Source organism: Peromyscus leucopus, chromosome 8b, assembly GCF_004664715.2.
Source record: "Peromyscus leucopus breed LL Stock chromosome 8b, UCI_PerLeu_2.1, whole genome shotgun sequence".
Lineage (NCBI taxonomy): Eukaryota > Metazoa > Chordata > Mammalia > Rodentia > Cricetidae > Peromyscus > Peromyscus leucopus.
Genome location: NC_051086.1, coordinates 7887127 through 7910235, shown reverse-complemented (window position 1 = coordinate 7910235; position 23109 = coordinate 7887127). Strand labels below are relative to the sequence as shown.

Here is a 23109-nt window from a genome sequence, read left to right as displayed (position 1 = left end):
CGGTGTGTGTGGCCTGCTGCTCTGATGACACCTTTTAGTACTTCCATAGTAGTGTCACTGACTCCTGTGCCACCCAAGGCTTCAGTTCTTTAGCCCTTCGGACGGATTTCTGAGGCACACTTGCCTTTGCTTTTGCCTGTTCTCTTCCCTGCTTTGGAGTTCTGTGCTGGCTCCTCCTGGGGATGTTTCTCCTCACTCTCTCTACGGCTCTGAATAGTTCATCCCTGACCATACTACACTGCGACTCCTCTCAGATATAGGATGTGTAGCCCAGGGGTAAGTGCACTGTGCCCGAGCTTTGTGATAATCACACCTATACTTCCCCCTCGGCCCATCTGCCAATCTCAACTGAAGCTTACCGTGCCCACCCCCTGCCCCGGGTTGTATTCAGGGCACAAGTCCTACCAGTTAAGGGGCTGTTGGAGGTCATTGAGACCTTGCTTTTAGAAATGACTCTCAGTAGAGCTACTTACTTTAAGAGTCAGACTCTGCCCAAGAAATAGCCCATCCTAGAGGAGCAATCCTGGGGCCTCAGGGTGGGTGCAACCTGATCAAGGCAGAAAACCAAGAGTCTCCCATGATTTGTACTTAAATGACCAATGTCACCTCCCTAGAAACCTGAGGGAAACAAAGGCCAGGCCCATAACCACCCACCGCACCACCCCTGTGGAGAAAGGAGCCGGCCTCTGTGTGCGGTAACAGCTTTAATCTGTTGTGGCTGACACATGGGACAGGATCCTGCTGGTCTCCCATCCTTCCATGCCCTGGAGGAAGAGCTACTTCTCAGGGAGCTGAAGCAGATGCTGTCTGTGAGCAAGTTGGTGATTGGTGTGTTTCCCAGGGTCTCCTGGAGACCTGTGTTTACAGTGAGCACTGCAGGGCAGACAGCAGAGACAGGCCAAGCCCTTGCACAGGACTTTGGGACCTGGGACAGAAAGGCGGGGCTTCAGGATTGATATATTATACATATATATATATATATATTTCATATGTATACACAGATATTTTTCTCTCTGGAAAGTATTAAAAAATTGATCAACCTTCAATCTATAAAAAATACCTACTCTACATGATAGAAAAATCTCTCCTCCAAGTTTACACTGATTTACACACAAGGCTTTCCCCAAAATGTACAATACGAGGCAACATCTTAAACTGTAGTGTAGAAGGGGAGGCAAGGGGGGGTAGGCAGTGAAGGGATGCAGGGCAGCATGTGTGGGCACAAGCATATATACATTCACACTTGTGTGCACACTCATGCATGTACACACGCGCACACACGCACACGCACACTCATACACACACTCACACAGCCTATGGTGTGGTCTCACATGGTGTGCCCAGACTCCTGGCTAGTGCTCAGGCTCAGGCCCATGGACGCTGCACTCTGTGAGAGGTGCAGGGACAAGCAGCAAGTCTCCCTCTGCCTCTGGGTCTGTGTAGAGCCTTGTCCACCTACCCACCAGCAGAATGACTCCTGGGGGACACCCAGGGACTTAAAGTCAAAAGCAGAGAAGGAAACTTTGTTCCGGAGGCCTAGACTATTGTCTGGGAAGTGTCAACTTCTCCCAGGGCAGCAAAGCCAGCCTGAGGAGGGCGTGGGTCCAGGAGCCAGGGTAGGCCACACCTGAGGAGAAGCAGCACCTGCGCCTGGGTGTTCACCAGTCCAGGACGTGAGTTCCAGTCAGCATGAGCCAGCTGCCCTGGCCCCCACAGGAGGACCAGAGCTGACGAGTTACCGTAGTGAGGATCTGGTCAAAGGATGGCTGTGTGGCTTGGAGGCCCGGGTCCAAAGGTGAATGGAAGCCCATCTGGTGGGAGAAGGCCTGAGCAGCGCAAGGGGAATGAATAGGTGGCCTGTGGCTCCAGACCAGACCCCACATCTGCCACCTCTGCCTGCCTGTCTTTCCAGAGTATCATGTTTATGTCCAACTTGTGGCTCCTCAGCTTGCATACCATGTGGGAATGGCCAAGCTTGGGTGGCACCATGTCAACATGAGTGAGAGGCCGCAACTGAGGTGAGGATTCATTTTTTCCCCTATCTTCCTAACAGGCTGCAGAGCAGGAAGAGGGGTGTGCCAGAGAGTCATTGAGAGCCCCGTCCCAGCCTGAGAGACTATCCCCACATATTTGCATTCTGCTGAGCAGACATGGGTGGTGTTGGCTAGGCCAGCTTGTGGTGGGAGGTCCTGGCTTCGTGACACTCAGGGAGCCCAGCCTCACCCCTGTCTGCTGTGGCCTTCCCTTTCTTCCTTCTTATTGTTCTCTGCAACCTTCATCTTTATTCCCCCAGGCCAGCTGCACGAGGCCCCTACACGCTAGGCTTGGTAAGCTGCAGGACCCGCTGGTCTTGGCTCGGCCACTCTGGGGCGCTGTGGAGTCTATAACCAGCCCAAACCGGGCTAAGATGTCCTACTTGACCTCTAGGATGGATGGGTTGGTCTCCAAGATGGCCACAATAATCCTGTCAATGTAGTCCTGCAGGCGGAAATTGATCTCCTCCTGCTTCTGGATTGCTTCCATGAGCTGCAGAACAGCAAAGGGTCAGTGCAGGGAGAGGAAGGGACCTGGGCAGAATAAACAGACCTAGGGGTATACAAAAGCAGAACAAGCTACCTCATCTCGGGAGACGGAGCTGATCTCTGCAGCCAGGGACTCAGAGAAGGACGTGGAGAAGAGGCTCTTGGCACCCTGGATGCTGAGGGTGATGATCTGCCCATTTAGTTCATCATTTTGCTCCTTCAGGTTGCGGTTGTCCTAGGGGACATGGCAGTGTCACACTGGGCTATGTCCCTTGCTGGGACAAGGACCTGCCAGGAAGGACCCCAGCTTGGTGCCCCCTCTGCTGCCAGCCTCCCGGGAGCCTCTGTGAGGAGGTGGGAAGGCAGAACACACCTGTTTGAGCCTGCGGACCTCCTGCTCCAGCTCGCTCTCCCGCGCACGGCTGTTGTACTCCTGCAGGCCCAGGCTGCTGCTGCGGCCCCGACGCTGCTCCACCTCGAGTCTGAGGAGCTGCAGGTGTTCCAGCTGCTTGCGGAGGTCCTCGATGAGCTGTGGGACAACCACAAGCGGGCTTCCGCTAGCTGGCCTGACTACCCTCTCCTGGGAGGGTGTTGACCTGTGTTCCAAGAGGCTGTGGCACACTAGTGCCCAGAGAGTCGGGAAACGAAAGGGTTTCCTGGCCTCCACCAGGGAGCAGGCAACGTCAGACAAGATGGGAACGTGGGGAGGGACAAATGGCCCTGCTCACCTCCTGAGTTGCCTCCTTGTCTCTCTGGAACTGGTGCCGCTCATGGCTCAGCCTGTCCCCCATCTTCCTCTTATTCTCTTGTTCTTCACTGAGTCGCTGTGTCAACTCTTCGATCTCATCCAGCATCTTCTGCTTCTCCTGCAGAAACAGACCGCAGTGTGGACAGGGAGTGGTACCGCTTTCCCAGGGTACGCAGCCTAACTCGACGGCCTGTGCTCTAGACCATCGATCTCCGAGTCCAGTGACAGACACTGTCAGTCCATGGCAGGACTATGTCTGTGCTTTCCTGTTACCCCGTCAACGCCGCCCTGCCCTGGGGCCAGAGGACCTTCAGATGGCCAAGATCTAGCCCAGTATCTGTGGAGTGCTCCCGCTCGGCTCCTCCTCTGGTTTATAGGAGTCAGAGCCTAGGTAGGCTGGAAATACACTGGTTTCAGACCTTCCCAGAGGCACTCTGGGAGGGTGTCTGGAGGGGTGGCCTCTCAGTTAAAGACCGGAGGAGAAGTTAACAGTACTGTCTCTGCCTGTTGATGAGCAAGAGCATCTTCTCGTCCACTCAGACATGAGCAGATAGTGTAGGTCTGTGGGAGAGCGGACAGGCTGGGTGGGGCCAAACGTCTAACAGCAGCTCTGTCACATTTGAGCCCAGCAGGGCCCAGCGTTGAAACCCCCCACTCCCACCCTTCCCTTCGGAAAGCCACGGCCACGTACGTGCCCTGGTTCAATTCCGATCTATCTAGCAGAGGATAGAGGGCAGCATTTATTCCAGGCAGGGCTCTCCCCACAAGTGCCAGGCTGGCAGCTCACCTCCTCCAGGCGCTCGATATTGGCCTTCAGACAAGGTGTGCAGGACCGCAGTTCGCTGTTCTCCTCATCCAGCTGCTGCAACCTGGACGCAAGAACAGGTTAGGACCCGCTCCCCTCAAATGTACCTCCGTGGGACAAGGCAGACTTAGCTCTAGAGGAATAAGTACTCACTCACTGGGCGCTGTTGCGTGACCCATGATAATCCCAAATACCATGGCCAGCTTTACCCCCCAGCTTTCTGTTGTCTGTTTTTGTCTTTTGAGATAGAGTAGTACGAAGCCCACACTGGCCGCAACCTTCGTGCACAGACATGGAGGACCCTGAATTCCTGATCCTCTAGCTTCTATCTCTTAAATGCGGGGAGTACAGGTATGCGTTACCTTGCACTGGCCATGATGGCTTTAAAGCGCTTTGGGTTTAAGAAATTGAGGTTTGTAGAAAAGTTGTGGACAGTGTAGAGTCTGCTTTGGTTTTCCTCTGTAGTTTTCTGAGACGTCACTGTGGCACATCACAACCTATACTCAGTGGGGCTACACTATTAATCAATGCACACATTCCACCAACTCTACGATATCACACATAATCCTTATGTCTTTATATTCCCTGGTCTGTCTGTCTCCCAGACTGGAATACTGTGGTAGTCTTGGACATATATTCTGAAAAATGTGCCTCAGACTAGTTTTTGGTGTTTAGACTTGGGGGGATGTGCTTACAGAAAATTCTTCCATAGTGAGGTCCTTGTCACACTTCCCTGACACCCACCACCACCATGGGTCACTTGGTTATGCTGTGTCTGTTAGGTATGTATCTCTGCTGGTCCCTTAGTTTATACCCCAAGAGAGGGACCCCACACAAGCTCCTGGAGGGGTGTATGCAGACACTATTTGGTATTCCTCTGGGAATCTTGTCTTCTAAGTCTAGGCTGACTCTGGCTGAGGACTCCTGCCCGTATCATTTGTACCCTGGCTATCCTCCCGTGGGACTGTCACCACTGCCATTCACAGCTCTGGTCACTGGAAACTCTTCCATTGGACTTCAATGTCCTTTGGCACAGTTCCAACAGTGTGGAAGTGTGTGTGTGGATATTTCCGCTATCAGTTTCTCCTGGAGTGGGACTGGTCATGTACCAAACACCCATGGTGTCAGTGCCAAGCGAACACAAAACTAAGTCTGCCAAATTCCCTTAAAATCAAAGTTGATATTTTGGGGGTGGGTGGGGAGATGAAGTCTCTGTTTCCCAGGCTGAACCTGAATTTAATGCCCCAAGCCTACATGGCAGGAGAGACCCAGTTCCTACAAGTTGTACTCTTGACTTTCACACTTGTACATGCATACACACACAAGCACATAATAAATTAACATATCTGAAAAATTAAACAAGAAGGTGTTTTTTTTTTTCCCCCCGAGACAGGGTTTCTCTGTGTAGCTTTGGAACCTGTGCTGGAACTCACTCTGTAGCCCAGACTGGTCTCAAACTCACAGAGATCCGCCTCCCTCTGCCTCCCAAATGCTGGGATTAAAGGCGTGTGCCACCACCGCCCGGCTAAACAAGAAGTTTTAAGCATCTTTCCATTTGAGTATCCCTTTGTTCTTCCACCTCCCAGGAGGACAGGACTCCTGTTGGCTGCTCTGCAGCTTTGCTCACCTGGCCTGCAGGTTCTCGATCTCAATGCTCTTCTCACGTTCCATCTTACACAGGAGCTCTTTCTGCTTCCTGGTCTCCTCCAGGACCCTCTCTTGGGCTCTGAGCTCCTGCTCCTTCAGCTGCTCTTCCAGGGCATTGGCTCTAAGGGCAAACGGGAGAAGATGTGCCTATCTGTAAGGTTTACGAAGTGTGTTCCTGAGGCACTGGGCACTGACCAGGTAGCAGCTGTCCCAGGGAGGCCACTACAAACTCCGACAAGTAAGGCCTGAAGAAAGAGCCGGAAAGTGTGGGGGTCTGAGGGTCACAGGAGTCTGTAGAAAGCAACTGTGATAGCAAGTTCATACTGCTGAGCAAGTACAGACTTCAGCGGCAGCACAGTTAGACTGTGGGGGTGCTGAGGGTTAGAGCAGCTGCTTGGTGTGTGTGGACCTCACACGCTGTGGTGGAGTTGCACCTAGAGAGGATTCCCCCCCCCCTGCACTCGTCCCCTCCGGGATCACTTAAAGAAGAGCTCTGGTTAGGCTTGAGGCTCTGGCCTCTTCCCCAGCTGCCTGCAGAAGACAGGGATGGTCAGGGGTAATCCCTGAGAGAAGTGCTGCCAGCCCCGCCCAGAGCTGTGAGTGAAGCCATAGCCCTAGTGCGTCTGTCTACCTTAGCTCCTCTTTGGTGAATGAAGACCAGTGAAGAGCACCAGACAGCACAGGGGTGTCTGGTGCTATGAGGAAATAGGAGTGGCATGCTGTGGGAGAAGGGATTAAAAACAACTCTTAGAGCCAGGTGTGGAGGCGCACACCTTTAATCCCAGCAGAGGAAGGTGGATCCCTGAGTTCGAGGCCAGCCTCGTTTACAGAGCCAGTTCCAGGACAGCCAGGGATACACAGAGAAACCCTGTCTCAAAACAACAAAAAAACAACTCTTAGAAATGAATGTCGGTTATATGAGCGAGAATTGTTGAAGCCAAGGTTGGATAAAGCACAGGGACAAATAACCAAATGAATGGAAGCACAGGATCTATGAACCAAAGGCTGAGGGGCCCCCAACTGGATCAGGCCCCCTGAATGGGTGAGACAGTCATTTGGCTTGATCTGTTTGGGAGGCAGCTGTGTGTTGGTGCCGGGTCCTGGGCTCGTTGCATGAGTTGGCTGTTTGAATCCTGGGACTTATGCAGGGACTCTTGGCTCGGTCTGGGAGGGGGCGACTGGACCTGCCTAGACTGAGTCTACCAGGTCGATCCCGGTCCTCGGGGGAGACCTTGATCTGGAGGAGGTGGGAATGGGGGGTGGGCTGGGGGGAGGGGGAGGGGGGCGAGAGGGGGAGAACAGGGGAATCTGTGGCTATTATGTTGAACTGAATGGTGTTGTAAAATAAAAAAAAAATAAAAAAAATAAAAAAATAAATAAAAAAGAAATGAATGTCGGGAGGGTGTGGCTCAGAAATAGAGTACCTGCTCAGCATAAACAAGACCCTGGGTTGACCCAGTGAGGACAGAGTGATATAATAGATGATGAAAATGAAGACAATTAAAGTTCAAGTGTATCTACTATGACCAAAGTTAAGGCTGATGAGAAAAGAAGAGGCTACAGAGACTGGCAAGATGGCCTGGCAGGTAAAGGTGCTTGCCATCAAGCCTAACTAACGGAGTTTGAGCCCCCAAACCCACACACACTTCTCAGAGTTAAAGACTGAGGATCAATGCTCAGCATAGAAACCCTTTGAGAGCCACATGGAGACATCCAGGGGATGGGAAGAAGAGCAGCACAGGCTCCATCCTAGGAAGGTCAGCCACGTTCAGAACACATCTCCGAGGGCACCTGATCCCTGGCCTCCACCTCCTACTGCTGGAATTACAGGCCTACCATCCCAGACTTGGCTCCTTTTAGTTTCTTTTTTAAAGATTTAGTTTTAGTTTATGTGCATGTGTGTTTTGCTTGCATATATGTAAGTGTGCCACGGGTGGGCCGTGTGCCCACAAGGCAAGATATGCTGGAGCTAGAGCTGTAGACAGTTGTGAGCTGCTGCGCAGGTGCTGGGAACCGAACTCAAGTCCTCCGCAAGAGGAGTAAACACCACGTCTCCAACTCCTTGACTTCTTTCCATTTCTTCTTCCACCCCCTCGTTTTTTGAAACAGGGTATCGAACTTCGAACTTACCATCTGAGTGCTGAGAATCAAACTTGGATCCTCTTAGCTGCTGAGCCATCTCTCCAACACCTCTGTGGTGTGTGTGTGTGTGTCTGTGTGTGTGGTGTGTCTCTGTGTGTAAGTGCACATGCATGTTTCTGCTGTATATGCATGTGGAACACAGAGGACGACACCGCCCACTCCTTTGATGCTCCCTGAGTAGTCTACACTGGCTGGTCAGCAAGCCCCAAGGATGCTCCTGTTTCTACCTCCCCAGTGCTGGGATTATGAGTGTGTGCCCTCAAGCCTGGCATTTACATGGGGTTGGGGAAAAGACCCAGGTCCCCACGTTTGCCCTGGCAAGCACTTTCCTGACTGAGCTGTCTCCCTAGTTCCACTGCCTACAGCTGAGGTTGGTCTTGGACACACTATAGCCAAGAATAACCTTGAACTCACGATCCTCTTACACTTCCCAAGTGCTTGGACTGGGCCTGTGCATCTCAATGCCCAGCTCTCCACTTCAAGCTGCACCTCCCCAGCTGCTCCTGGTGGACAGAACTCGCTTGCTTCCCTGCAGGCAGTAGTACCCTCCCTCACTTTTCTGGGGCCCTACTGTCTATATATAATAGCAGATATCTGCCAGGGTAGAGTGTTCAGGCCAGAGCTTCACATCAACCTGTCATAGGTCTCTGGCCGTGCCTGGCACTCACCCAGCACCAGAATGGACGGATGGTACCAGGTAAGACCTGGTTCTCTGCAGGGTCCTGCTCGTCGGGTGAGAGCGATGCTGTGATGGCCATGGGCGGTGCCAGGCCATAGCTACACTCACCTGTGCACCAGCTGGAGGTTCTCTTGCCTCAGCCTGCCATGCTGCTCCCCAGCGGCTGCACTATCCTTCTCCAGCTCTGACACCCGTCTCTCCAGGAAGATGACCTAGGCAAAGAGATGAATGCTTGAGGAACAAGCAGAAAGAGGCAGAAGCCGTGCCCCCAAGGGGACGACTGGAGGCAGCATGGGGATGCCCATCCCCACCTGCTAAGTGGGAGGCAGGCTCATCCTTAGAGACTATCTCATACACCACAGCAGTGCAGCTGCCAGAGGGTCACAGCCAACTCAGCAGAACAAGGCAAGTGTCACTGGGAAATCTGAGTTCTACAGGGTACCGAGAGTGCCTTCTGGCTTGTGCATGGGACCATAAGGCTCACCCAGACACCTATTCCCATGTGAGGCTCCAGTGCCAGCTAAAACACACAGAGGCGGCCCAGATGTCTGGGGACGGTAGGGACAGAAAGGGCCATGTCTCCGTCTTTTCCTCCTTCGGAGGGAATGTACTACGAAGAGAATGCAGACAGAAGAAGGATTCAGCCTCAGAACACAACGTAAGACCCTGAAGATGCTGAGGAGGGGAGATAGCGAAGGGGAGGCTGGGACAGTGAGAGGTGAAGCGTGGCAGAGAAGAGGCCTGGCCGGAACAGGAGGAGCCAAGGCAGGTTCAAGGGCGTGCCAAGACAAAGCAGGCACAGGAGAATGCAAGGCAGAGTACGGAGATCAGATGGCTAGGGAAACCTAAGTGGAAATCCTGTGCGTACAGTGTGAGGAAAGGCAGGTGGACAGGGAAGTGAGTTATGGACAGAGGAAGTGAAGGCAGCTGTAAGATGGGGTGAGGGGAGGTGCAGGGGAAGGCGAGGCCAGGCACAGATGCCTGGCAGGCACAGGAGGAACCAGGAAGGTTCTGCTGCCACCCTTACTAGTCACAGACTGGCCCTTAGTGAGGCTCCAGGCAAGGCTGTGGCAATGTACAAAAGGCAAGCCTGTGGCAGTTCTCTCCCTGTGGAGTTCAAAATGAGAATGGCCTCAAAGGGCTCATAGATTTGAATAGCTGGTGTGATGGCCATTCTTGTTTGTCAGCTGGCTACATCTGAAATGGACTAAAACCCAGGCCGCTGAGTACGTAGACCTGTGAGTCCCAGTCTTGGAGAGTGTCAGCAGTTAAAGTAAGGGCTTTAAATGTGAAAGACTGAGATCCTGTAACTTGGGATGCCAATGTGTGTGTGTGGGAGGACCCTACTGGAGCTGAGGACTTTGAACCCTCAGATTCTCAAGAGTATTCAAAGGAGGAAGTATTCTCCCCACCCTCAGCACAAGATGTACTCCCACCCAACACCCTGAAATACTGCCTTTTATGCCTTCGACTGAGGAAATTAACCCTTCATTGTCTGCTAAACCAGCAGTGACTTTGTCTGAAGGAGACGCCAGGCAACATAATATTGATGTCCCTCAGGGCCGACCAACGGTTGCCTCTGGACCTATAACTAGACTTAAGGCTAAGCAGGCTCCTAGAGAGAAGATAGAAAGTGCAGTCCACGAGGAGGTGCACTACACTACTAAAGAGCTTAATGAGTTTGCTAGTTCACTCAAGCAGAGGTCTGGGGAATACGTGTGGGAATGGATTTTATTACTTTGTCTTTTTTTCCCCCCAGAGCTGAGGACTGAACCCAGGGCCTTGTGCTCGCTAGGCAAGCGCTCTACCACTGAGCTAAATCCCCAACCCTGGGAATGGATTTTATTTGTTTATGTTTTTGTATTTTCAGGACAAGATTTCTCTGCACAGCCATGGCTGTCCAAAACTAGTTCTGTAGAGCAGGCTGGCTTCAAACTCACAGAGATCCGCAGGTCTCTGCCTCCTGAGTGCTGGGATTAAAGGTGTGCGCCATTACTGCCTGGCAAGGGAATGGATTTTAAGGGTGTGAGATAATGGTGGAAGGAACATAAAACTAGATCAGGCTGAGTTCATTGATATGGGCCAACTGAGTGGAGATCCTAGATTTAATATAGGAGCTCTCACAGTTTAAAAAAGTGTCAAAACTTTGAATGGCTGGCTGAAGCAGTTGTCAAAAGACAGACTACTGAAAAGGAGCTGGAGATGCCTGATGTCCCTTGGCTGAGTGTTGATGAAGGCATTTTCAGGCCCAAGGAAATGGAAATGCTAGAGTGGGTGTGCTGTGTAAAACCCAATTCTGCCGGGCGGTGGTGGCGCACGCCTTTAATCCCAGCACTCGGGAGGCAGAGCCAGGTGGACCTCTGTGAGTTCGAGGCCAGCCTGGTCTACAGAGCGAGATCCAGGAAAGGCGCAAAGCTGCACAGAGAAACCCTGTCTCGAAAAACCAAAAAAAAAAAAAAAAAAAAAAAACCCAATTCTCCACAACGGGGAGGCCCAGAAGACACGGCCTTCACTAACTGTCTAAGATGCAAAACGTCGAGAGGGTCTCAGCACATCTGAAGAGGTTGGCTGCCACCCTTTTCCGTGTGCCAGACCTTAGCCTGGGAGAATTAGATACAGTGGGTTTAACTGGGCCCGGAAGTGGCAAGGCCAGGTGGCAGCATGGGATTGCCAAAGGCAAGGTGATCTAGTTATTGTAATGGTCAGCACAAAGTACCTTTTATGGCGGCATGACTCACATATGGACCTTTGGTGCTGGCTAATCAGTCCTGGTATCTCCAGGCATGAAGTAGATAAGAAGCCTACTGCATTTCTCTTTGAACTGAACAAGCAGAAAATTCTAAAACAAATGAAAGAAAGTCTGCACTGGACTGGCAAAGGGAATCTCAGCCTGTGAACCAGTTTCCAGACCTGAGCCAGTTTGCAGATCCAGAACCTCTTGAATGCAGGGATGGCCAGGTTCCCCTGAGGAAGGAACTTGACAAATACCTAAGAGTTTCACTGTTAGCCGTTCTCCAGGCCTTCCCAGAGAGACCTGTGGCCTTTTACAAGGGGAACTGCACACCGGGGGAAGTAACAATCAGACTTCCCAGAGTCTATTGGATACTGAATCTGAATTGACGCTGATTCTGGGAGGACCCCAAGAAACACTGTGGCCCTCCAGTTAAAGGAGGGGCTTATGGTAGTCAGGTGATTAACGGAGTTTTTCTAAAGTCTGACACACACAAGTGCAGGGGGGTCCCTGAACGCATCCTGTGTTTATCATCATGTGATCCAGCAGACCCTGATGCCCTTAACAGGCTAAGAAATGAAGAGCTGTGTTAGGAGGGGTGATTGATCCAGATCACCAAGGGGAAATTGGATTCTTCTCCACAGTGGAGGTCACAAAGATTATGTGTGGGGTGTAGGCGATTCTTTAGGGTGACTGTCTCTTGGGGCTACCATGTCCTGTGATTAATGTCAATGGGAAGCTACAACAGCCTAATCCAGGCAGGATGACAAAGGGCACAGACCCTCCAGGAAAAGAGCCAAGGCCTGCTGAAGTTGCTTACTGAGGGTGGAAGAGATACAGAATGGGTAGTTGGGGAAGATAGTTATAAATACCAGCTAAAGGTATGTAACCAGTTGTAGAAACAAGGATTATAATTATCATTAGTGTTTCATCCTATTTTGTTAAGAATGAAGTTATACAGATATTTATGCTTTCTTTCTTCAATTTCTTTACCATGAAATATAACATCAGCCAGGCAGTGTTGACACATGCCTTTAATCCCAGCACTCGGGAGGCAGGCGGATCTCCGAGTTCGAGGCCAGCCTGGTCTACAAAGCAAGTTCCAGGACAGCCAAGACTGTCACACAGAGAAACCCTGTCTTGGGTGGGAGAGGGGAAGGATGTCTCTCACGGGATATTGCAACCTATTTGAGACTGTATGTGGGATAATTATATCATGTTAGGTGTAATTATGACCTGGTTATTATTTTCATCTAGAAATTAAGCATAACATGAGGAAATATGATTATATGTTGACAAGGGGTGAACTTGTGATGGCTATTCTTGGTTGTCAACTCGATCACTGCCCAGCTAGGGACTTTTTCTTTTCTTTTTTCCAGACAGGGTTTCTCTGTGTAGCTTTGCGCCTTTCCTGAAACTCACTCTGTAGACCAGGCTGGCCTCAAACTCACAGAGATTTGCCTGCCTCTGCCTCCCAAGTGCTGGGATTAAAGACGTGAGCCGCCACTGCCCAGCTGGGATTTTTTCTTAATTAAATCATTGGAAATAGGAAGACCCAAATTGAATGTGGGCCACACCCTCTGCTGGCAGCCTCTAGAGGGACATGGAAGAAGGGAGCTTGTTCCTTGCCTGCTCTTTCCCAATCTCACTAGCAAGTCCATTCCTTCACTGGCATTGGAGGCACTTTTTTGGGATTCTGATGTATATCAAAGACCAGATGAGACACCCAGCCTTGTGGACTGAGCAACTACTGGACTCTTAGACTTTCCATTGGTAGATGGCCATTGCTGGACGAGCTGGACCACAGACTGTAAACCATTCTTTTTTTTTTTTAAAAAAAAGTTTTATTTATTTATTTATGTATGTATGTATTTTATGTATGTGAGTGCTCTATTTGCATGCATGTCTGCACGACAGAGAGGCCATTAGATCCCACTATAGATGTTGTGAGCCTCCATGTGGGTGCTGGAAATTGAACTCAGGTCCTCTGAAAGAGCAGCCCATGCTCTTAACCACTGAGTCATTTCTCCAGTCCCTGTCTGTAAACTATTCTAATGAGAGAGAGAGAGAGAGAGAGAGAGAGAGAGAGAGAGAGAGAATATCATTCTATAAGTTCTGTTTCCTTGTAGAACCCTCATGGCTGTGTTTTACAATGTGAGCTCTCAGCTGCTACTCCAGTGCCTGCCTGACACCATGCTTTCTGCCATGATGGTGATGGATTCCTATCCCTCTGGAACTGTAAACCCCAAATACACTCTTTCTTCTACAAGTTGCCTTGGTCACGGTGTCAGATCACAGTAATAGTGTCAGGTCTAAAAGAAACTCAGGACAAATAGCTAACTGTAGTTCCTACTAGTATATATATATAAAATCACCTTTAATCCTAGCACTCAGAAGGCAGAGAGGCAGGCAGATGTTTGTGAGTTTGAGGCCAGCCTACAGAGTGAGTTCCAGGACAGCCAGGGCTACACAAAGAAACACTGTCTGGAAAAAGAAAGAGAGGGAGAGGGAGAACCTTGAGACTCAGAGAGACTTTGAACTTTTAAATTGTGTTAATACTGTGGAAGATGATGGGATGTCTGAAGATGGACTAAATGCATTTTCATTATGATATGGCCACAAAACGATGGGGCTAAGGAATGAAATGTGGTGGTTTGAATGAGAATGGCCCCCATAGGCTTATATATTTGAATAGTTGGTCCCCACCTAAAGAACTGTTTGGGAACGATTAGGAGGTGTGGTCTTGTCAAAGAAGGTGTGTCACTGGGGGCAGACTATGAGTTTTCAAAAGTCCCACCCATTTCCGGTTAGCTCACTCTGCCTCAGGGTTGTTCCTCAAGATGTGAGCTCTCGGTTGCTGCTCCAGTGCCTGCCTGCCTGCCTGCTGTCATGCTCCCAACCATGATGGTCATGGACTCTATCATCTGAAACTGTAAGTCCCAAGTAAACTGTCCTTGGCACCCTCCTTCTTGGTGCTCCCCTGAAATGACTCACATGAAGGAACCTGGCACAATCTGGCACAATAACTAATAGCAATCTGCTGAGATATGAGATAGTTCACTTGGTAAAGGTACTTGCTACCAAGCCTCACAACCTGAGTTCCAACCCTGGAACCCACATGTTTGAAAGACAGAACTACCTATGACAGTCACACATGTAACCATACACATATACAGCAATAAATAAATATAATAAAATATTATGGCTCTTGTTCGGTTCTACTCCTTGTTGGCTTGCTCTGTCCAAATGCTATGAAATGCCCTTCTTTTATGACATAGACATTTGAGGGAACCAAGGCTGAACAAAGGATTTAAATAGCCAGATGACACCACTGCCATTTCCCCAAGTGCCAAGAAGAGACCAGGTATTCCCAAGCACCACCCAGCACCTCACAGAGCTGCAGGGACAGGCCCAGCTCCTCCCTGTAGCATTCTGATGATACTGCCCATCACCTCTTCCCAGCTCTCAACACAGAGGACCTACCTTGTCAGCAATATCCTCCTCTGGGCACTCCACAGGCTCTGGGGGAGGGTCCTCCAGGGCCTCCATGGTCAGAGCCCCCGACTGGTGCAGATACCTACAGAAAAGACCCAACAGCAGAGGGAAGAATGGAAAAACCCACACGATAAGCTCTTCAAACAAGAGTGCTTCCAAGTCCCTCTGAAAGGCAGACACCAGCATCACAGAGCACATGCCCTCCCCAACTCCTGGGGGGCAGTGTTCTCCTGATCAAAGCACCAAGAAGGGGTGTCCCTGAGCCAATCATTCAGCATTACCAAGGGGCAGGGAACAAGCAGATTGCGCTCCGGAGCTTGAGTGTTCCTAGAACTCTTTGGAGCCTATCAGTATAACCTTTCCCCTGCCAGCTGAGAGGACAACAGGGTACTTTGGACCAGGGTGTAATAAAACACATCATTCCTTACCATGATATGAAATAATCTCAAATCCACCAGAGGCCCATCAAATATTAATTTAGGATCTTGACTCCTGTATAGTATACCTACATGTGTGTGACTTTTTTCTTTCGAGATGAGGTCTTTTGTTCTTTTTTTGTTTTTCTTGTTTGTTTGTTTGTTTGTTTTTTGAGACAGGATTTCTCTATGTAACCACCCTAGCTGTCCTGGAACTCACTTTGTAGACCAGGCTGGCCTCGAACTCACAGAGATCCGCCTGTCTCTGCCTCCTGAGTGCTGGGATTAAAGGCCTGCACCACCACCACCACCACCACCACCACCACCACCACCACCACCACCACCACCACCACCACCGCCCGGCCGAGATGAGGTTTTTCTTGCTATGTAACAGACTAGCCTCAAACTTGAAATCTTCCTGCTTTAGCTTCCTAATTGCTGTGGGCCACTGTGCCCAGTTCTGCATACATTTTATTTTTGTTCTGAGACACGTCTTGCTGTGTTGGTTGGCTAGTCTGGAATTCGCCATGTAGACCAGGCAGGCCTCCCTCAAATTCAGAGATTTATTCATTTATTTATTAACTTGCCTCTACTGGGATTAGGTATGCACCACCACATCCAGCTTCTACCTACAATCTTGACACTTGGTTTCCCATGTGCCCTCTGTGGTACTGAAAGTTAAGGGTCCTGAGGTCACTCCCATCACACCTTGGGTCACAGTTGGAGCTTAGTACAGATGAACTAGGCAAGAACCCAGGTGCAGTCCTCTTGGGCACCAGAGTCAGGTCAAGGCCCAGACACCAGCCATGCAGTCTCATGGAACCCCAAGGACCCCTCACTGTGATCTTGGCAGGGCCATTCCTGAGCTGCAGATGCCTGGGCAGGGTGCAAATGGACACTTGCTTGTGGTTCAGACGCACTTGCTCAATTGTGGGCAGTCTAATTCGGCAGCGGTCCACACACCTTTCAGGGCACGTGTACAGAAGTGGCGGCACAGCTGTGTGTTGAATTTGTCCCACACTAGGGGTCAGGTTCTAAACTTGATGGCCTGACGCTCAGATCTGTGTGACCTTGAGAAAGCATTCAAGCTCGCTGAGCCTTCCCTTATGAAATGGGGAACAATCTGCAGGCAAGTAAGGAGTTTCAGTGAGTTTCAACAAGAGTATTTCATAGACAGCTTTGGTAAGGATTCCACAGACTGAGGATTCAGCTGTGGCCACTTTATCAGTGAATGAAGCTGTTTCCATTCTCACTGACTGAGCTTGGACATTTCCTTTTTTCCCCCCTCATGAATATTTTAGGGGGAAAAGGAAGCAAGCTCCTTTACCCTGGGACCATAGGCCTATGCACACTGACAAAGCCACTTTCTTCTAGAACCTGCTCTAGCATTTCCTCAGGTTCACAAAAGGGTGCTGACCAGCACTGTGTTCTCCGTCAGCCCCTGCTCTTAAACAGGACCTTGACCTCAATTTCATGCCACTCCCAGGAAAGGAAACTGCCCACCCTAGACCCTAGAGGCCACCCTGGTCAGGGGCCAAGGCCTGGGCCTATCTCAGGAGAGGGAACATGCTGTCCCTAAGCATCCAGTGTGTGGTCTCTTGGTGAAGCCGAGGTTGTCTAGCATCGGAGTGTGGTTTATTTAATCCCCACCAAGAAGAAGGGCTCTTCCTTTAACTCCACTCAAGAGGCCCCAGGAGAAGGGGCTGTGGCCAGCAAGAGGAGCATGAGTTCTGGGATGACCCAGACCCATATTTTGCCAAAGGGGTGGAAATAATGTCCCTGCTGTGAATCCCACTGGGCCAACTCTGTGCCAGGTGCTTCAGGGGGAAGGCCACTTCCATAAACAGGGACAGGGAGGGAGGGAACAGCTTCATGGACACAGCCAGGTCACAGAGTCACAGCTAGACACTGCAAAATACCCATCTTAGCCACAATGCATAAAGGGTTGGACATTCTGCAACATGAATCACAGGACAGCCATTCTGTGTTTCCTGAGAATTCTAGGGACAGAATTAAGGGCACAATGGCAGTGGAATAAAATCTGCACATATGCTTTGACATTCTTCAGGTACACTACAGGATGTACTTTTGATCCATAAATTAACTATGAACATGACATCTGACTTTTGATGCAACAAATACATTTGACAAGAAAAATTCTCAGAGACTATTTCAAAGGATCAGACTTCACTGCCCAGTCTTCTCAAGCCATGAGATTCTTCTGACCCTCTGGACAGATCTTCTCTAGACACAAAGCCTAGCAGCTGCCCCCGGCCCTGTCCAGATATTAGCGAGGGAGGCCGAGCTCACTTCAGCCGCTTCCTCCAGCCGCTGCTTGTTCGGGAGGACATGAGCAGGGCGCCCAAGCCATTCCTTGTGGTACTGTAACTAAGTACAGCTGGATGGCTATGACATTACTATGAGCTCAGTGCCCTTCTTGAAGAGGTCAGACCAGAGAAGGTCAAGTACAGATACTGCCTGTTTCCCGCAGCCGCCAGCCGCCTACCAGAGACGCCAGTAGATGCTTCTCGGGGAGCGGCTCACCTTTACTTTGTCCTCATAGTTAGTAAGAGAGGGCTTGCAATAGGACTCATGGAATTTATTCATTTCTTTTCTTTTTAAAAAGGTTTTGGGACTTGAACCTAAGGCCCATGTATGTTAGGCAGGCACCCTCCATTCCCAGAACTTTTTCAAAAGTTTGAGATACAGTCTATGTTGAATCTTCTGCCTCATTCTCCCAAGTAGTTGTGAATCCAGGCCTGCAGCAGCAGAACCAGCTAAAAGTCTCTTTAGAAGCAAAAAAAAAAAAAAAAAAAAAAAAAAAAAAAAAAAAAAAAAAAAAAAACATCTTGAAAGCTTCCACAGAGAGAAAAGCCATAAAGAAACAAAAGAAGTTAGATGTAGCAGCAACTCCAGTACCCAAGGCTGTGACCACTGACTCCAGAAAATTTAAAGAAAACCTTGACCCAAACTAACCAAAGGACACTCCCAAGGTGTCCAAGGTCTCGAATTTTACCCCGTTCCTTCCCTTCTCAGGAAGCCCACAGGAAGATACGCAAAACAAAGAGGGGTAAGACTGGAGCAGGCTGGGGCAGGAAACTGAGGACTCAATCTCTGAAACAAAGAATTCATAGGGTGTGGGGGGGACATGCGAAGTCCTTAGCTGTGAAGCCAGGAGATACCTGTATAAAACAGGAGGGGTGCTCCCCCATGGTCCCAAGAGAGGGCTGGGCAGTGAAGACAGGCTAGAGACTCAGAAGACAACAGAGCCGGGTGGTGGTGGTGGTGGTGGTGGTGGTGGTGGTGGTGGTGCACGCCTTTAGTCCCAGCACTCAGGAGGCAGAGCCAGGCGGATCTTTGTGAGTTCAAGGCTAGCCTGGTCTAGAGAACGAGATCCAGGACAGGCACCAAAACTACACAGAGAAACCCTGTCTTGGGGGGAAAGAAAAAAAAAAGACAACGGAAGAGCACAAAGGTGTCCACTAACTCGGCAGCCGCAGCAGCTGGTCTTAGGGAGGAAATACAGTACTACTACCTGAGCCCGGCCATACGGATGGAGGGTGGCAGCGTCTTAGACCTGAACACTGACTTCAGTGAAGACTGTGCCGGAGCCAACAGGAGGGCAGAAGCACAACTCACCTTTTACAGCAGGAAGCCGACAGCAGCCTAACTCTAAAAACAGAAGCTGGCCTTGAAGACTCTAACAAGGCCAGACAGTGGTGGTGCACACCTTTAATCTCAGCACTCGGGAGGCAGACGCAGGCGGATCTCTGAGTTCGAGGCCGGCCTGGTCTACAGAGTGAGATCCACGACTGCCAGGGCTATGCAGAGAAACCCTGTCTTGAAAAGCAAAACAAAACAAAAAACAAAAACCCAAACCAATCCCTCTTGCCCCCAAAACAAACCCCAAGACCCTAGCAAGACCTATTCCCCCACCCTCTCTTCTCTCCACATGAGCCACTGGGCTGGTAAGACCATAGGCTGGGCAGACAGACAGTCACCCAGAGCCAGCTCTAAGAGACTGACTCTTAGAGCAGACACTGGGAGACTGCAGCCCACTCCAGCCCTTACAAGGAGACTGTAAGGGCAGAGGGAACACAGAAACTGCTATCGGCTCCAAGTCCAGGTCTAAACCCACAGCCCTAGAAACTCCTTCAAATGCTTTCTATCCCCAACCAGGAAATATAACCTGAAAGTTTAAATTAATAAAAAAAAAAAAAACCTGGAAAAGACTATCTTCTAAAAGGTTCTTCAGAAACTGTGACTCCCAGGACATTTCATAAGATTTTCAGCAAGTGATCGAGGCTCTGCCTACCTTGCCACCTTCCTGCTGGAGAGCCGCTTGGCTGGGCTGTGCAAAAACCAAACAAACAGGAAAATCGTGTCAGGGAGCAGACAGAAGGACAAGAGGAAACAGGAAACTTGGGCTGGGGAGATAGCAGGGCCCAGGCATGCAGCCCCTGGCCCCAGACAAGCCACATGCACAGAATACCCTCTGCAAGGCAGAGGACATGCATGCCACCTTTCGTAAGGTCTCCACCACGTCTCATCGTTCCGTCCCCAAGACCTCAAAAGAAACCACGCAGGCCACAGTACCCGGCCAAGCTCAGGGCCTAAACCCACCAGCCGCCGGCACCTGGGTCCACATTACCGGCTACTGTCATGTCTCCAGTGCTGCTGAAGCCATGAGCCCAGCTGACTGGCTAGCACACAGGCCCTCCTCTGGCAGGAGGGCCTGTAATCGCATTTGCTTGGGTCCTGACACTTCACACTCCAAGTATCTGTAGGATGAGGATTTAGAAGCCCTTCCTTGAGCCACCCTGGAGCAGTAACACAGACCACCAACTGCAGCAAGAGCAGGCCCAACATGCCTCTCCTGGCTCTGAGGCCAATCAGAGCATGGCTTCCCTTCTGAACCTGTGGCCCCAGGAAGATACAACTGTGTTCAGGCACAGAACCACCTGTCCTAGCTCACAGCAGACCCGACAGCCCCTTTTCCTCTTTCAAGGGCGGGCAGGCAATCTACTTGGAGAGGCACTCCTGCATCACTTCAGCTGGGTTCCAAACGATCCTTTGTGGTGACTCCGAAGTCCATTGCAGGGATACATTTTCATTTGTGATGCTACATTCTGCCAACAGAGGGCACCGGAGAGAAGGTGCTGATAGCATAGTACTGTCTTTGCCGCACCGTTTCCACAGGGTTGCGGGCTGCCGAGGTGCACAGAGCTTCTCCTGGGTGGGCAGTGGGATCTGGATCCCTGCATCACATTTGCTATGTGTGACTCCTCGGATCTCTTGTCACACACTGGTAGCGCCTCCAGTTCCTGCCCTCACAGCTTCATCTCTCTGCAGCTACTGTATGGCTCCCTCTCCTGGCTGGACTCTTGGCTAGCACTGTACATTTTAGTACAAATCTGCTTTTGTCTTCCAATCATGGACACTCACTCCTTGCACAGTAAGAACAGACTGCTCCATCTACCCATCAGCCTCAGACCAGGAAATCCTGCAACAGCTTACAATTTTGAAGGTATACCTCTGAGTAAATCGGACTGCTCGGTTTCTATAAAATGCACTGTTTTTACAGATACTCCCAGGTACCCAAAGAACACAACGGCTACAGGAACGCTGTGTTGCCCACTGGGCAAACACCTGTGACATAATGTAAACCCTATTGCTATATGGTGAGTTCATGATGCTTATCCTGAGGGAATCCATGCAGGCCAGGAGGCACAGTTCAGCTCTCTCACAAGTACTGGGGTGCTAGTACTTGACAGCTGTGTCCCAACTAAAGTTGAAAGTCTCTCTAGACCTAGCAGAGCATTTTAGGGTGAGAGATCCCACCCCAGTCATGCTGAGCCACATACTAGTCTGACCTCTGCCCCACACAGCCTAACTGGTATGATCACTGCATCTTAGAGGCAGGTTTTTAGCATGGGAAAAATCTTCAGTGATTGAGACAACATGCATGTCTTCTTCAGCACACCTGTAACTCACCCCTACTCATCAGTAGGGAGGCAGTTCCCCAGCAGAAAGAATGTAGCTGGCACCTTCCCCAGCACTGGACACATGGCAGGTGAAAGCCTGTGTCCTCTACAATGGAAGCCATCAGGGTTTCTGGAATCACCAGAGACCACACTGTTTCCCCCAAGTCTTGCAGAGACATGCCCTCAAAGAACACTTCTGGTTTCTAGCATTGTGATCGGGACCCCACAGAGTTCCCTTTGAGCTTTCCCAACTGGCCAAGATCCTATCTCACTGTGATGCTACACAGAACACAAGAAAAGAAGATAACATGTCAAGGGCACCAGGACTGGAGCTGGAACGGGACAGAGGTGTAGATCTAGCCGGGTTAAAGCCCTGCCATGGCAGGGCAGACAAGGCACGGCCTCTAACAGACCTCCAAGCATGCGGCACTACCGGGATGGTCTTCCTTTCCGCCACAACACTTCTGCCCAACTAGAGCCTGTGTGGTCATCTGATGCCTCTGCTTGGCAGGGGATGCCATCCATAGCTTCACATACAGCCCATCTCTTCTCTGGACCCTTCTTCTTCAAGCTCCCAGCCAAGGACTCATCCCTCTTCACACTGAGCCAATGGGATGTCACACTGAGCCAATGGCATGGCGATACGAAGCAAGAACCCAAAGGTGTTTTCTATGCGTTTGTGGGGCAGCAAAGAGAACTTGCTGGAACGCTGGTTCTGCTGGGACTGCTCACAGAGACGCAGGGGGCAAAGGGTGGAGATGAGTAATAGGTGAGCGAGAACAGGACAGTGGGCAGAGGAGCAGCGGGCACGGCGTAAGAGCAAAGCAGCCATACCAAGTCCTCTGCATCTGAATGTACAGCCACCCGCCAGAACCGAAGGCCCCAGAGCACAGGGGACGAGGACTAACCCAGCAGTCCAGATGACTACTTACAAATTGGCTTTAAAAACCCATCTTTAAATCCCCCAGCTCTGCCTCCATGACTCAGATGAAGAAAAGTTTCACGTGAGGTTGTTTCCCCTACAGGGACAGCAGCCAACAAGGCTGCCACATGCATGAAGGAGAAGGGACACAGGCAGCAAGCTAGGTCAAGGCATGCAGGGGAAGGGTCAGCAGGAAGAGTCCCATCGTCCCAGTGCCTTGCTAGACTAACACCCAGTAGTGGGGAGCACTGCGGTGGGAGTCTCCCTGGGAGCACGGAGCAAGACCAGGTTCTCCATGTTACCTATTCATCTCAAGGTCAGTCAGGCGGGCAGAAAGGTCTTCGAGGCGGTTGATCTGTTTGTGGCACTGGCTACAGTGAAACTCAAAGACCTCATCAGTGAGGACGTTGCGCAGCTTTGAGGCAAGAGGGTTGGAGCTAGAAAGACAGAGGCCAGTCAGGAGAGAGGAGGCCCTGTTAGGATGTCTTTGCCAGGCCTGAGGTGGAGGAGAGAGGGAAAGGCACTGGACAGAAGCACGAGAAGAGGAATGGTCCAGGAGGCTGCCTGTGCTCTGGGGACTACCGGAAGCCCTTCCTCACATCACCTGAGGAGCCTGCAACATCCGCCACCTGGGGCAGCCCGGGCTGCCACACATTCCCCCTGCCAGGCAGTGAGAGCCCGAACCCCAAACTCCTTTTATCAGGAAGGTAAATGTAGACAACAGCTTTCTCCCCTGGGGAAATCACATGACTGTGACAGCAGAGTGTGTCTCGGGGCAGGGGGAGTTTATTTGTTGGGTTTAGGTTGTTATTTTGAGACAGTCTTGCTGTCTGAAAAAGATTTATGCTTTTGAGGTCTGTGTTAAAAACTCAGGATTCTGTCTAGCCTTCTGGGGACACTAGCTGAACTCCTGTGACTCTAATTCAAGAAGCTCTTAGCACACGGGCGGACCAGGACATAGCTGTTCCTGGGCACTCGGGTCAGGGAAGCAGCCTCATCCCTGGGGAAGGACCCACAG

General features: G+C 50.7%; 1 protein-coding gene across 4 annotated transcripts in view; it reads right to left on the bottom strand.

Annotated features, from left to right (window-relative positions):
* Positions 1-687: 687 nt before the first annotated feature.
* Rab11fip3 (RAB11 family interacting protein 3) overlaps positions 688-23109 on the bottom strand; it is an 84516-nt gene continuing 62094 nt past the window's right edge. For 2 of the 4 annotated variants that reach the window (XM_028854680.2, XM_028854678.2), the window contains 10 exons: positions 22394-22528; positions 19501-19536; positions 14758-14851; positions 8652-8755; positions 5703-5843; positions 4058-4139; positions 3251-3388; positions 2896-3051; positions 2617-2757; positions 688-2526 (listed from right to left, as the gene is read on the bottom strand). In XM_028854680.2, coding sequence (XP_028710513.1) covers positions 2413-2526; positions 2617-2757; positions 2896-3051; positions 3251-3388; positions 4058-4139; positions 5703-5843; positions 8652-8755; positions 14758-14851; positions 19501-19536; positions 22394-22528 — 1141 coding nt within the window. In that variant the 3' untranslated portion in view covers positions 688-2412. The remainder of the gene's footprint in view (positions 2527-2616; positions 2758-2895; positions 3052-3250; positions 3389-4057; positions 4140-5702; positions 5844-8651; positions 8756-14757; positions 14852-19500; positions 19537-22393; positions 22529-23109) is intronic. The other 2 variants (XM_028854681.2, XM_037201366.1) reach the window with 2 other exon arrangements.